At 44.8% G+C, this 13,499-nt stretch overlaps 1 protein-coding gene across 4 annotated transcripts in view; it reads left to right on the top strand.

Moving 5' to 3' along the window:
- NUP93 (nucleoporin 93) overlaps window positions 1-13,499 on the top strand; it is a 166,848-nt gene that overhangs the window by 119,782 nt on the left and 33,567 nt on the right. For all 4 annotated transcript variants that reach the window (XM_075009042.1, XM_075009041.1, XM_075009044.1 and 1 more), the window contains 2 exons: window positions 9,360-9,434; window positions 11,773-11,862. In XM_075009042.1, the coding sequence (XP_074865143.1) occupies window positions 9,360-9,434; window positions 11,773-11,862 (165 nt within the window). The remainder of the gene's footprint in view (window positions 1-9,359; window positions 9,435-11,772; window positions 11,863-13,499) is intronic.

Genomic DNA, 13,499 nt, shown 5'->3' with positions numbered 1-13,499 from the left:
CGATGAACTCCAACCCTCCTCTTGAGGATTGCTTGCGAGTCACTTATTCGGCATCAAAATGAGCAAGCACTCAAAGGAATAAAAATAGTTACTTACCTTTTCTAACTGTTGTTTTCAAAATGTGTTGTTCATATCCAATCCAAGACCTACTTAACTAATCCTCTGGTAGAGTACTCTGGCAAGAAGGAAGTGAAGAAGCAGCAGATCAGAGGGACCTATATATACTGCTATAACGACACAACTCCATGGTGCTCCATAGCCAACCTGACGGGTACCGCTGGGGAGAAACCTTCCAACAATTATTCACACAGAATGTAGGCACTTACTTGGAATGGACGTAAGCTACATATTTCAAAAAACAGTTAGGAAAAGGTAGGTAACGTTTTTTCCATTACACTGGCTCATCTACAAAAATTCCATAGGAAAACCTGATTTAAAAAGAATCCAAAGGTATATCTGAAATTCCGATTCAAGTGGAAAAAGAGGAAGTAAACCTGCCTCTGAGCCCCTTTGAATAGGAAGTGAAGGGTGGGGTGGAAGAATGTAAAAGGAGTGGAAAACCATTTTGTAAACACCTGGAGGTGTTTTGTTTTGGTTTTTTTTTTTCATTATTGAAAGGTGGTGATAATGTTCTTGTAAAGAATGTGCTGCTGCTGCTATTGCAGTTGTCACATCTGGTTTTATTAGCAAAAGTGATTTTCAAAACCATAAAGATTATGTTGAAATTAAAACTGGAGGAAAGTAAAATAGACAAGGTTACAAAAAATCTGGTAACAGTTGTTTACTAGTTTCGGATGTACACTTTAAAATCAAATGTTAATTTATGCATTTTGGTCTGTCAGTCATATAGTCGTGTAAAGCAGCAGCCATATATATATATATATATATATATATATATATATATATATATATATATATATAAAATATGTTCAGAGCTTCAAAACAATAGCGGAGGAAAAAGAAATCAGATTCTGATATGAAAGCCTCCATCTGTATATTTGTGGTATTCAGGCATTGACTGAAAAGTGACAGTAAGTCACAACTAACCCACCCACCCTCGGCTTGTGTTAGCAGTTGAGATCTCGTCAGTGAATAGCAATGGTGTCCGTAATTTAGCATTTCTTTAAATAGTTCTACAGTTCATCTGGGATGGCATAGCAGGGAGAGACTGCAAGGTACAGTTTCTGCCTTCACCTCTGTTTCCCAGGAAACCTGCTTTTAACAGCTTCTTTGTTCTTCAGAACAAAGCTTTTGTCATTATTAGGTGGGTTCACACTATAGGAACTTGTATCAGCTGATTTAGCACTGGAAGCATACGAGCACTTCTAAATATTGAGATCCACTAGGAATGATAATTAAAGATTTTTAAAATATGAGTTTATTGGAAAATAATATGTTTTTAATTTGAGGCAATTATTAGTGTTGATACTTTAGTTCACTTATCTTTTTTTTTTTTTATAATCTCCTGGGCAGGTTTTTCAAATTCTAAGTGTCTCCATATTTTAAATAATTCTTCCCTGTACTGTTGCCAAGAAATGAAACAATGACGGAATCCATATCCATTAGTCTTTATAAAGTAGCTAAAATGATGGTCCAAATTTGGCTCAATATTGTTTGAGCCAAGGGGTTGTAAAACACCAACTTTTTGAGCTTCTGATAATTTTTTGGGTGAAATACCAGGTTCTGGGACCCTAAAACCTAAGAAGAAAACTTTGCTTCCTTGGCTGTAGTACTGATCTTATATTTATTTAAAGGCACCAGTCCAAAGGTCTTAGGCTACATCTACACCACAAGATAAATTCAAATTTATTAAAAATTGATTTTATGATGCCATTTTTTTTTAAATTTGATTTTGCATGTCATCACTTCCCACAGGTTCCTAACAAATTTGACATATTGCTTCCACACTGAAATCAAAAACATCCCACAGTTCCTTCAGCCCTGCATTCTGAGCCAGAAACCAGGTGCAGCAGCCCTGGTCAGTTTCCTGGCTCCCACTAGTAGCTGGAAGCCAGGTGCAGTGCGTAGCTTTGTGGGATATATGTGGTACATTTGCGGAGGCTAATAAATTAGAATGAAAGACATGGCACTTCCATACTCGCTTTTGTTCGATGTTTTAAACTTCAGATTGACGCTATACCCGTCAGTTAGTATTGACTTTTATTGATATTAGGGCACACTAATATGAGCTAATGACATTTACAGTGAAGACAGTGACGTTTTAATGTCGTGCTAACTCCTTTACATTGGATTTTATCTCGTAGTGTAGGCGGCAGCCTTAAACTCTTCCACATTGACAGTCACAGAATCCATGCAGGACTGTTTACCTGGCAATGTAACAGAAATTGAATGAAACAAAAATTAAATAAGCTTAACAAGCTCTCCAGTCAAAGCAGAAAAATGCTGTCCTTTCCTTAGGCTGGGGAGACAGAGCCCATCCTGCCAGCAGTTCCTTCTCAGCTATACCAAGGGATGTCTGCTCTAAAAATCGACACTGATAGCAGCTGTGGGATTAATACAGAGAGAGAGAGAGAGAGAGAGTCTTTGATATGCAGAATCCAGGCCATTTAGGGATATACATATTGGACCATGGCAGAATCTCTCTAAGCCAGTGTACTGTATCTGATAGTGCCAATATGAAATGCTTTAGAGGAAGATGCAAGAAAACCCTAAGTGGTAATTATGGAATGACCTGCTGATAGGTGGAGAGGTGCCTAGAGTTTTGGATAGATGCCAGAGGAGTCAAACCCAATCAGTCAATTAGCTAAGCCTCATTTCCAAGTCTTTGCTGACATAATCAATGATTCTAGCACAAACACACTGGGAGATAAACAAAAAACAAGTTAACGTAAATCCTTGTTAACATCAGAGGGGGAATCAGTATTTTGTCAAATGCAAAGGAAATAAACTGGGAGGCAAAAGTTTTTAAAATATTTTCAAGTATCTGCTTGATATACTTTAATAGTAGTAGATAATAAACTTGGCAGTGTGACTATAATACTGTCTTATGATTTTTTTTATGTGAAATACTGATTTCAAAGCAATGTAGGAAATTCAGAAGTAAAATATAATATAGGTTGAAGCTCTCTAGTCTGGCACCCTCAGGACCTGACCAATGCTGAATGAGAGAATATGCTGGACCAGGAGAGCTCAATCTTGTCTGGCAGCATTACCAACACTCCCACTGCTTACTGGGCTCTGAGAAGATATTTGGAGATAAATTAGAGCTGAATAACAGCACAGAACACGGAGAGGCAGGACTGGGGCTGTAAACAAATTTTATGGGACTATGGGAAACTTGGCCACACCCATGATAAATAAATATCCGGTTAATTAAAATAATGCTGGACTACAGCTGTTGCTGGACAAGAGAGTTCTGGATTAGAGAGGCTCAACCTGTAATGTACAGTTTATCAGAGGAGAGGTATATAGAGATCCCCATGAAGGCAGCAAAAATAAGTAACTGTCTAGTTTCAGATGCTGAATAAAAGTGTCATTTAATGGAAGATGGGTATTATAGTGAAATGACTCTCAATGGCATCCCAGTACGTGCAACCAGAGCACAGCACATTTCAATAGACCTGAAGATAGCTCGGCTAGACTGAACACCCATTCTGGAGCTGACATTTCAAGCACAGACCCGACTTGCTTAGATAGGCAGTCATGGCAAATTGCGCCTCTCCAATAATGGGTATAACACAACATTACACAACGTCTTTCGATGATCCACTGTGCACCCAAGAGACTGTTAATACTCTGAATAGGTTACAAAATGGTCAAAATCAGACGTGAGAAAATTGTTAAAGTGAACTCCAGTAGGTAATGGCTGGGTTCTGCCAGCCATAACTGGCTTAAATGTTAAAGTGCTTATTTTTACAACTGTCCAGCTCCACATGCTTTTTATGGCCACGTCTACATGGGCAGCTTCTGTTTACAGAAGAGCCCTTTTGTTGATAAATCTCGCTGAGTGTCTACACGGCTAAAGCGCTCTGTCTAGAGTTTCTCAACTAGTCAGGTGTGCAGTCAGCAGCGTTACACCTCTCCCCGTTCATGTATGCAGCCTTTGTCGGCAGTGTTTTGTCGACAGTGCCTGTGTAGACAGTTCCGTTGACAGAGCGGGTCCTCCGTTGTGGCCGGGAGACAACCTCTCCACAGCCGGCAGGGCTCTGTGGTTACTGTTTCCACCCGCCCTTGAAGAAACAGGACTCCAAGAAGCCCCGTGTAGGAAGCTGGCAGCATGTGTTCAGTTGTATGCTACTCCCTAGCCAACACAAACATGGCGTATGCTGCCCGGGACCGCCCTGGCCCATGACACCATAGTGTCCCCATCCAACATGGCCCGCTGTCTAGGCTGTGCTGCAGGATGAACCCAGTGATCCTCTCACCCTAGCAATGCACTACCTAGGGGCCAGGCTAGCCCCACCTCCCAGCCAGGCAGCCCTGCCCAGGACCCCAAGCCAGTGGGACTGTTGTCGCCTAGGGAGGACATATCACTGCCCCTGATGTGCACCTGTGGCCCAAGGCACAGTTGCCACCTGGCAGAGGATGGCTACTGGGTGTTGGCAGCTGTCATCTGGGAGCAGAACGCCATTGCCCAGGAGTTGTGAGTTGACTGGGAGAAGCTACAGGTGGAGCAGGAACAGCTGCAGGCCTGGGTGCAGTCCTCGGAACTGTGGCTGGCCCGGATGGACGATGCCCTGGATCTGTTGAGGACTGGCTGGCCCAGGATGCAGCTTCCTGGGGCCCTGCTGCCCTCTGCCACTGATGTCTTCACTGCTGCCTCCGAGCCCATGCCCCAGGTGCTGTTACAGGCCCTGTGGTGGGCAGTGGTGGTAGCCCCCGCTCACATCCCCCAGGCCTCCCCTGCTGCCCCCACGTCCGCTGCTGAGCCCGACCCTGCAGCTGCCCACTTCCACCTGCTCATGGCCCCGAGGCAGACCCTGGGCGGACAGGGAACCTGTGGCCCATGTGGCTCGAGGCCATCTGCCTGCTCCCTAGGATAGTGCCTCATCCCAGTCCAGATGCTCCCTGTCCCCAACGCACCCCTATAGTTATGTATGTAGTTCACAGATGTACATAATTCAAACAGAAGTCTTTATTTTTGTATATTTAGTTGGTTTAGGTCGTTCACGGTTATCTGTTGTTTGGCAAATGGTTTCAGTTCTTGTAAAGGTTTGGTTCAGTACTGAGCTAAATAAGAGGATTGGAAAAGCAGCCACAACTCTGTCCAGACTCAGCAAGAGAGTGTGGAATAACAACAAGCTGTACACTCACACCAAAATGCAAGTCTACAGAGCCTGCATCCTTAGCACCCTCCTTTATGGCAGCGAGACTTGGACCCTGTACGCCCACCAGGAAAAGAGGCTGAACGTCTTCCACTTGCGCTGCCTCAGGCGCATCCTTGGAATATCATGGAAGGACAGAGTGACCAACACAGCCGTCCTCGAGCAAGCTGGAATCCCAACCATGCACACCCTCCTCAGGCAGCGTCGACTCCGCTGTCTTGGCCACGTCCACAGGATGAATGATGGAAGGATTCCAAAAGACATCCTGTATGGTGAGCTAGCCTCTGGCAAAAGACCTCCCGGATGCCCCCAGTTACGCTACAAAGATGTCTGCAAGAGAGAACTCAGAGAGGTAGACATAGAGCTGGACAACTGGGAAGAACTAGCAGATGACCGTGGCAGGTGGAGGCAGGGGTTACACAAGGGCCTTCAGAAGGGCGAGTTGAGGATCAGACAGCTAACAGAGGAGAAGCGAGCGCACAAAAAGCACAATAAGGACTTGCCAGACACGCACTACATCTGCAAGAGATGCAGCAAGGACTGTCACTCTTGTGTGGGTCTTCATAGTCACAGTAGATGCTGTAAATGAAGTCCTCAATTGAAACTTTAAAGGGCGCGATCCATAGTCTATGCAGACTGAAGGATGCCTACTACTACTACTACTACTACTACTACTACTACTACTACTACTAAAGGTTTGGTTGTTTTGAGACTGTGCCCATGTGCTTCCTTTTAGGTCTGGGTAGGGGGGCATTGAGGGGGGACAGGAGGGGTAACTCAGGGAGGCTGGAAGGGCTGCAGGCATGGGCCAGCCCCTGGAGTTGACCCAGGGAGGGTTATTGGGGACTGCGGGCAAGGTGTTCCCACAGTGCCTCCTGGATGCAGACCCCCTCGGCACGCACCTGACGGCTGGGCATGACACCCACCTGTTCATAGGAAGCGTTGCCCTCCAGACCCCTCCCCTGCTGAAAGTCCTCCCCCTTCCGCTGCACCATGTTGTGCAGGGTGCAACAGCCAGGCACAACGTGGGGAACATTATGCTCCCCCATGTCCAGCTGGTTCAGGAGGCACTGGAATCTCCCCTTCAGGCGCCTGAAGGCAAACTCAAAGGGGTTCCGTGCCCGTGCCAGCCTGGCATTGAATTGTTCCTAGCTGGAGTCCAGGTGCTCTGTGTAGGGTCTCATTAGTCATGGGAGGAGTGGATAGGCTGCATCGCTGATGATGCACAGGAGAATCTGTGTCTCTCGGACAGCCGGCTCCCAGCGGGGGGGGACAGGTACCTACCTCCATCTGCTGGAACAGGCTGGAGTTCCAGAACACCCTCGCCTTGTGGATCCGGCCCAAGCACCCGATGTAGATGTCAAGGAATTGTTCTCAGTGGTCCACCAGGGCCTGCATCACCACAGAGTGGTAGCCTTGCCTATTAAGGTATTGGGCGGCACTGTGTTCAGGGGCCTAGATTGGGGATGTGCATCCTGTCCAGTGCCTCGAAACAACTGGGGAAGCTGATGTGGTTGAAGCTGGTGACAAGGGCGTCCACGGCACTGATCCACACTAACATCCACAGCAGGATGGTGTTGATTTCTCGCACCACCTGTGGGTGGGGGAGACTAGACACACCTGTGGGGGTTCTGGGGGGGGGATAGGACCCCTGGACTATAGTGAGCCCCACATCCCTCAGCCCCCCCACCCCTTCTCCACCTGTTCCCATCCTCCCCTTCTCCCTCTGTCCCCACTCCCACTGCACATGGCCTGCGGCCTGATGGTTTCTTCTTCCTGTATCACAACAGCCCTGACAGGGGACCTCCTAAGGCTGAATTGGTGACCCATGGAGCAGTGGCTTTTGGGGTGGCCAGCCCCATGTTGGTGTTGTGGTGTCTTAGGGCAGAGGCAAGCCAGTTGCACAGTTCCAGGAACGTGTCCTTGCGCACCCCAAAATTCTGTGTCCATTGCTGGTCCCCACATTGCCCCATGACCAGCCAGTCCCACCAATCGGAGTTGGTGGGGTGCTGCCAGGTATGCCTGTGCACCCAAGGGGGTGAGTGCGGTGGGGGGCACTGTGCCGTTGGGGGCCTGGTCTGCAGGCTGTCTCTCGGGGTCGTCGCCCAGATGTGGCCATAGAGACCGGTGATGGACAGTGGCAGGGCCAGCAGGAGCTGGTCTGCAGTCCCAGGAGCTACTCTGCCATGGTCATGGTCGGGAAGGGAGGGAAGGATGGGGAGAGTGTGTTGGTTCAGGGAGGGTGTGGGCTCCAGGGGGCTTAGCTGTCAGGGTGTCAGGAAGGGTGGAGTGTCAGGTAGGATGAGAGGTCAGGAGAGGAGAGGTTTGGAAGGAGCCGTGTCTCTCACAAACAGCAAGGAGCCCTGCAGCAGCTTTGCTTTCTCTCCAAGGGGAAGGCCACCCTTGGCACAGGCGTGGAGTGTGGGCCCGGGGGCCCTGTAAGAGCTCGCAGAGCCTGCGTTCTGGGAAGGGCTTTGCCTCCATGCATGCCTGCCTTCCGGGGTTACGGGGCCGGCTCTGTTGACAGAGCAGCCAGTGTGTGTAGACGCTTTCTGTTGACAGAGGTTTGCTCTGTTGAGCCGCTTTTGCGTGTAGATGGAATCTGTCAACGGGTGGTGTTGAGGTTTCTCCATCACCAGTGACCGCCTGTGTAGACGTAACCAATCAGAATAAGCAACTAATTCTTATTTAGATGCCATACAGATGGACGTAAGTTGTGTATTTTATAAACCAAAACACAATGTACCTATATTTATAAGGGAGACTCTCCAAAGGGTCGCTCGCATGCAAAATGACCCCCCCCCACCGCAAGCAAAACCAGGGGACATATCGACAAACATATTGTGACTGGATAGGGAGGCGGATTGTAGTTGAGTAAAATTTGATGGTGTCTGATCTAACCACTTGCTCTGTCTTGATCAATATGTTCCATTGGAGGTAGCCTTTTTCTAATGGTATTGAGCACCTTTGCCTACAGCTGTCCCGACAAACATCCCCACAGCTCGTGGTCGTCATTTGACAGTGCAGTGTTGAGTTGCACCATAGTAGTTCATTCCATCTTTAATAGAAAACAGAATCTTACCACAGAGCTGTCATGTTTCAAGCCTGGATTACAAAAACGGCATATTCCCCAAGTCCAATCGTTCACTAATGTCTCCCTGTTAAGGTTGCCAACTGTGGAGCACCATTGCTGGTAGACAGTGCAATACTCTTATTTCTTTTTGTGTCTCTATACATTTCATTGGGACAAAATAGGAGCATATAATAGAGCCAATAGTCCTTTGAGTTCAGTGTCTGTCTCTGACAGAAGCCAATATCAGATGCTTCCACAAAGATATAGAACATTGTACAGGTTGAACCTCTCTCGACCTGCACCCTTAGAACCTGACTGGTGCTGAACAAGAGAATTTGCTGGACCATGGAAGGTCAATATTGTCTAGCACATTACCAACACTCCCACTGCTTACTGGGCTCTTAGAAGACATTTATGGGTAAATTACAGGTAAATAACAGCACAGAACACCAAGAGCCAGGACTGGTGACTGTAAACAAACTTTATAGGGCCACGGGAAACTTGGCCACATCTGTGATAAGTGGTCATTGTGCCAGATTATGGATGGTGCCAGATAAGAGAGTTCAGCCTGCATCAGACAATTTTTCAGTAACCATAAGCATATAAATAATCCTTTCTCAGAATGTCTCTTCCTAATCCTAAAAAGCTATTGCTTGGTTAATGTGCTGAGTCAGGAAAGCTTCTGCCTTTTTATACACTAAGTATGAAGTTATGTGCTGTGCTTATAACAGAGTATCTCAGTGATGCTGAGCATGGGTTTCTGCAAGTGAAGTGTTTGGAAATATGTTGCTTTGTTTTGCCTCTGAAGCATGTCTGGCCACAAGTAGTTTGGCATTCCCTGTCTCGTGACTGGGTGAGAGTGAGAAACAAACACACTGGAGTGGTTTTACCTGGTCAATACAGTGCACGACAAAGAGGCCGAACTAAAAATGTTTGCTAAATAGCTGTGGAACATATGAACAACAGACTACTTAATCACTGCTGTGCTTCTTGCTAAACAGCCCAGTTGCATCAGTGAGTCGGGTCCTCCAGGTCGCAGCTCTTTGGATAGCGTGGAGATGGCATATGCCCGACAAGTGAGTATGCTGAAAGTGGACAACAATTAATTGCTGATGTATCCTAGCCACAGCAGACATGGGGGAACAAAATGGGAGAACCCCTAAGTGAAAAGGGTACATCAGGACAGACATGACAGCACCTAGCTGGGATTAAAGTGCAGTCAAGAAAAGACAAGAAAATTAGCTTGTTTTTCTCAGGAATGTGCTTCTCTGTCTACTGCAAAATTTGCATCAAAAGGTGATGTTGATACCAAGTGTAATTATCCAGATCTCTCATGGTTATATAGTAAATAGAACCTATTTTATCCTTTTTATAGCAAGCTTTCCAAACAACGTAGAAATACTTAAAACAATACCATATATTTTTGTAGCTTTTCAAGTTCGAAAGATGTCCTTTGTGATTTGCGAGCATGGTAAGGAAAGTGACTTAAATAGTAATTATGGCAGTTGTAAAGTTATATCCAGTTTTAGCAGGATCACTAATGAAGAACAGCAAAACACTGGTGCTGAATTAGAAAGGTACATTAGAACTGATCTGAAAAGATATAAATCTATTCATAACCATAACCAGTTAACTCTTTTTATATTCAAAAACTAGGGTTCTGATTACCGGCAATGTTGGAGGCAAAAGAAAAGACAGGGACTTGATTTTCAGATCTGCACATGCAAAATTGTATGCCCAGTACATTGCACTGAATTTCCGGGATTACATGCATAAATTTAGGTATTTGTGCAGGCAGATGGCTAGTTAAACATCTGTTTTGACATTTCCGTATGCAGTCATAGTAACTGTGTACAGAATTAGTTATATACTAATAGACATGTTTGAAAAATTTTTTAAAAGACCCTCTGTTCACTTAGCTCCAGTTCTGATTCTGTTCTACTTGTTGTTAATCCATAATTAAATAGTTGGTTCCTATCTACACAATAGAACTACTGTGCTAAGCCCCCCCAAGTTTTCAGATTACAGGAGGATATTCCTCATTTTTCTGCAATAGACTTAGTTTAATAGCTTATGAATATAGAAATTGCTTCTAAATTCACTAAATAAACTGTCAGAAGCCCTACTGCACAAACTGAGGACTTGCATCTCAAAAGTACTAACACCTTCAGCTGCTATGAATTTTAGTGGAAGGTGAGGCTAAGCACCTCTGAAAATCAGACGGTTGCTACATATTGTCTCAGTAGCTGTTTAATAAAACTGCACTGAATCACTTGCCAATACAGGATAAAAATAATTGTTCCATGCAGCAGCCTACAACCATTCATAGGAACACAGTGAAGTCTAGTTTAAATGACTGATAATGGAATAACTCAGGCCAAACCCACTACTGTAGTGGTAGGGGAATGTGTTAGTGTCAGAGAGGGCAGTTTGGATGCTGAGCATGGTTTCTTGCATCTCTGCTAGAAACAGAGAGAAGCAGTTTTTGCAAATCTTCATCTAACTTCCAATGTACAAATAATTGAACTGTAATGGAAAATTGATGTGCAATGTATATATTTTTCTATGCATCAATTACAGTGTGCAGGATTTAAAAATTGCAAGAAGAGAGGTCAGTGTTAGAGCAGCTTGGTCAGTAGTTAGTGGAATTCATTCTGCAAGGCAGATAATCTCTTGCAGGACTAGAGAAATGTTAAGGTTCTAGGAGGGTTATGAAACACCTCTTGCAACACCCCTTCGTTTAATAAGTTCCTGATGTACAGGTTGCTTTTGGTCAGGTTTTATAAACACTACCGCAAAGGGACTTTATATTATGGCCAGTGTTCCCTGCAAGATGAGCGCTTGGGCGGTTATGTAGGAGCGATTCAGGGTGCTGCCCAGCTGATTAGCACAGCACCTACAGTTGGCAGCACTGTGTTTCTGTGGGTGGTGTACATCCTTGGTACGCTTAACAGAATTTATTCTGCCACTGCATGGAAAAAATTAGAGGGAACACTGCTCATGGTTTCTGGAATTCTGTTTCTGTCTTGTCAATAAAAATGCAAATGTGTGTCATGGACTGTCACTCTGGCAGTTCTATATCTGCCAGCACTTTCCCTCCTACTTTGCAATTATTCTGACATAGCTACCAGTTCAAAGCTCTGCTATGGATAACTGTATTGTTCCTGACGTTTGGGCAGGTCTGGGGCTGTTTCATTCTGTGGAGGTGCTTTTCATGTTGCTTTCCATTCTCCCCACGCTACCTGCACAAGCACCTTGTGTGCTGGGTAGAAGGCAGTTGATGTGGGAAGAAAGCTAGCTAGGGACCCCAAAGACCGTCCAGTTTGGAAGCCTGTTTCAAATTCTGCTACAGTAGCAGCGTGGAGAAATGAACTAGATGCATTCTGAAAATTGCTTACTTTTGATATGTTTCAGATTTATATTTATAATGAGAAGATAGTGAATGGACATCTGCAGCCTAACCTGGTAGACCTTTGTGTTGCTGTTGCTGAATTGGATGATAAGGTAATGCTAACAAGTTAACATAGGGAGATGTACTTAAACTGCTGTGATGAGCAGCCTGCTGACATTTACAAAAACATACTGATATCACACCAAAAAAGAAATTGCATTGCTTCTCAGGAAATACTGAGCCAGGATTGCAATTTTTCTCAGTACAAGCAGGGCCCATGTGGTAAACTCTGGGACTGAATTTCTATTTACAGCAAGATAGAAAAAGATGTCTTGTTGATTCATTGCCTTGTGATCCTTAGAAACAAGCACTATGCTTTAAATGACTCCTGTTGTGTCTTACTTTAAAAACATGACCTCCTGATAGCCACATGTGCTTTTGTTTACACGTTCTTTCAAAGAGCTTGTGAATAAAAGGGATAATCGGGATTATTGAAAATATATTTTGGTCCCCAGTCTTGTGTTTAAACCCAAAATCTAGCTAAATAGCCTTGCAGTGGCTTAAAGCAACATTAAATCTGCTTCTCTCCCTCAGCTGAATTGCTACAACAGCAGACTTGTCGAAATATATTGTGCTGTGAATTTGAATTCATCAAGTCTCAGCTTTCCTATTGTGCCACCTGTATGGGAGACCACTTCACATTTTTGCTGGCACATGGCAATCTCTAATAATGCTATTGTAAAATATCACTACTTCTCAGCTTTCTTCAGTTTTTGATTGTTTAATGTTCATCTGAGTTATCCTTTTAAAGAGCTCTGTGAAGAAATTATCAGTTGGATAGACATTTTGCATTGGATGAAAAGAGCCTGACTCTGCTCTCAGTTCCTTTGGTGTAAATAAGGAAAGACTCCATTGCAATGGAAAAGCAGTTTAGGTAAGATGAGGGTCTCATTTTGAGAGCTCTCTGGTGAAAGGAAAAATAGCAGGGAGGGGCTTTTATCAAGAAGGTTAAAAAAGGTGTTTTTATTGTTGCTATCCAGACATCAGTGCCCTTCACACAACTGTTCTCAATGAGATGATTGTAAGCTTTGAGCAGAAGGGTTTTAAGGAGGGATATTAAATACATCTGACTCATGCTTGGGGGAAGAAAGGAAATTCTAGATCAGTACAAATAATAGTGACTGCTTATAACACTGCCCCACTTACCTCCAAAATGCGCACACGCAGACTGTGGAGAGCAAGGGGAAGAGGACAGGAAAATGGCCAATGATCTGTTTACGCAAATCTGGAAGATCAACTTGCTACGGGTTGATCTTACGGGGTTCGATTTCATGCATCCGGTAGTGACACGGGAAAGTAACTTATCAGGGGTCAGTATCAACCCTTGTACTCCTTGCGAGATGCAAGGAGTAATGGAGGTCAATGGGAGAAACACTGTCACTGACCTTCTTTAGTAAGGGCGGCCAAGTAAGTCAATTGAAGATACATCAATTCTAGCTACACAATTGCCATAGCTAGAACTGCCTATCTGCAGTTGACTTTCTTTCCCTAGTGTAGCCATAGCCTAATACTGGAAAGGAAACCCAGTGCAGAGGTTGGCAAACTGAGTGTCTGAAATTTCTTGGCCATCTTACAAACCTAAATGACTCTGAATGTACACCTGTAATTGAGATCTAGTAGACCTTGAGGGCTTTGGGCAATTCTGCGTTCAATTTAACAGAGCAACTCCGTGAGTTTCGGTACTATGGTG

The sequence above is a fragment of the Carettochelys insculpta genome, chromosome 14 (genome assembly GCF_033958435.1).
Source record: "Carettochelys insculpta isolate YL-2023 chromosome 14, ASM3395843v1, whole genome shotgun sequence".
NCBI lineage: Eukaryota > Metazoa > Chordata > Testudines > Carettochelyidae > Carettochelys > Carettochelys insculpta.
This window is presented reverse-complemented; position numbering and strand designations above follow the sequence as displayed.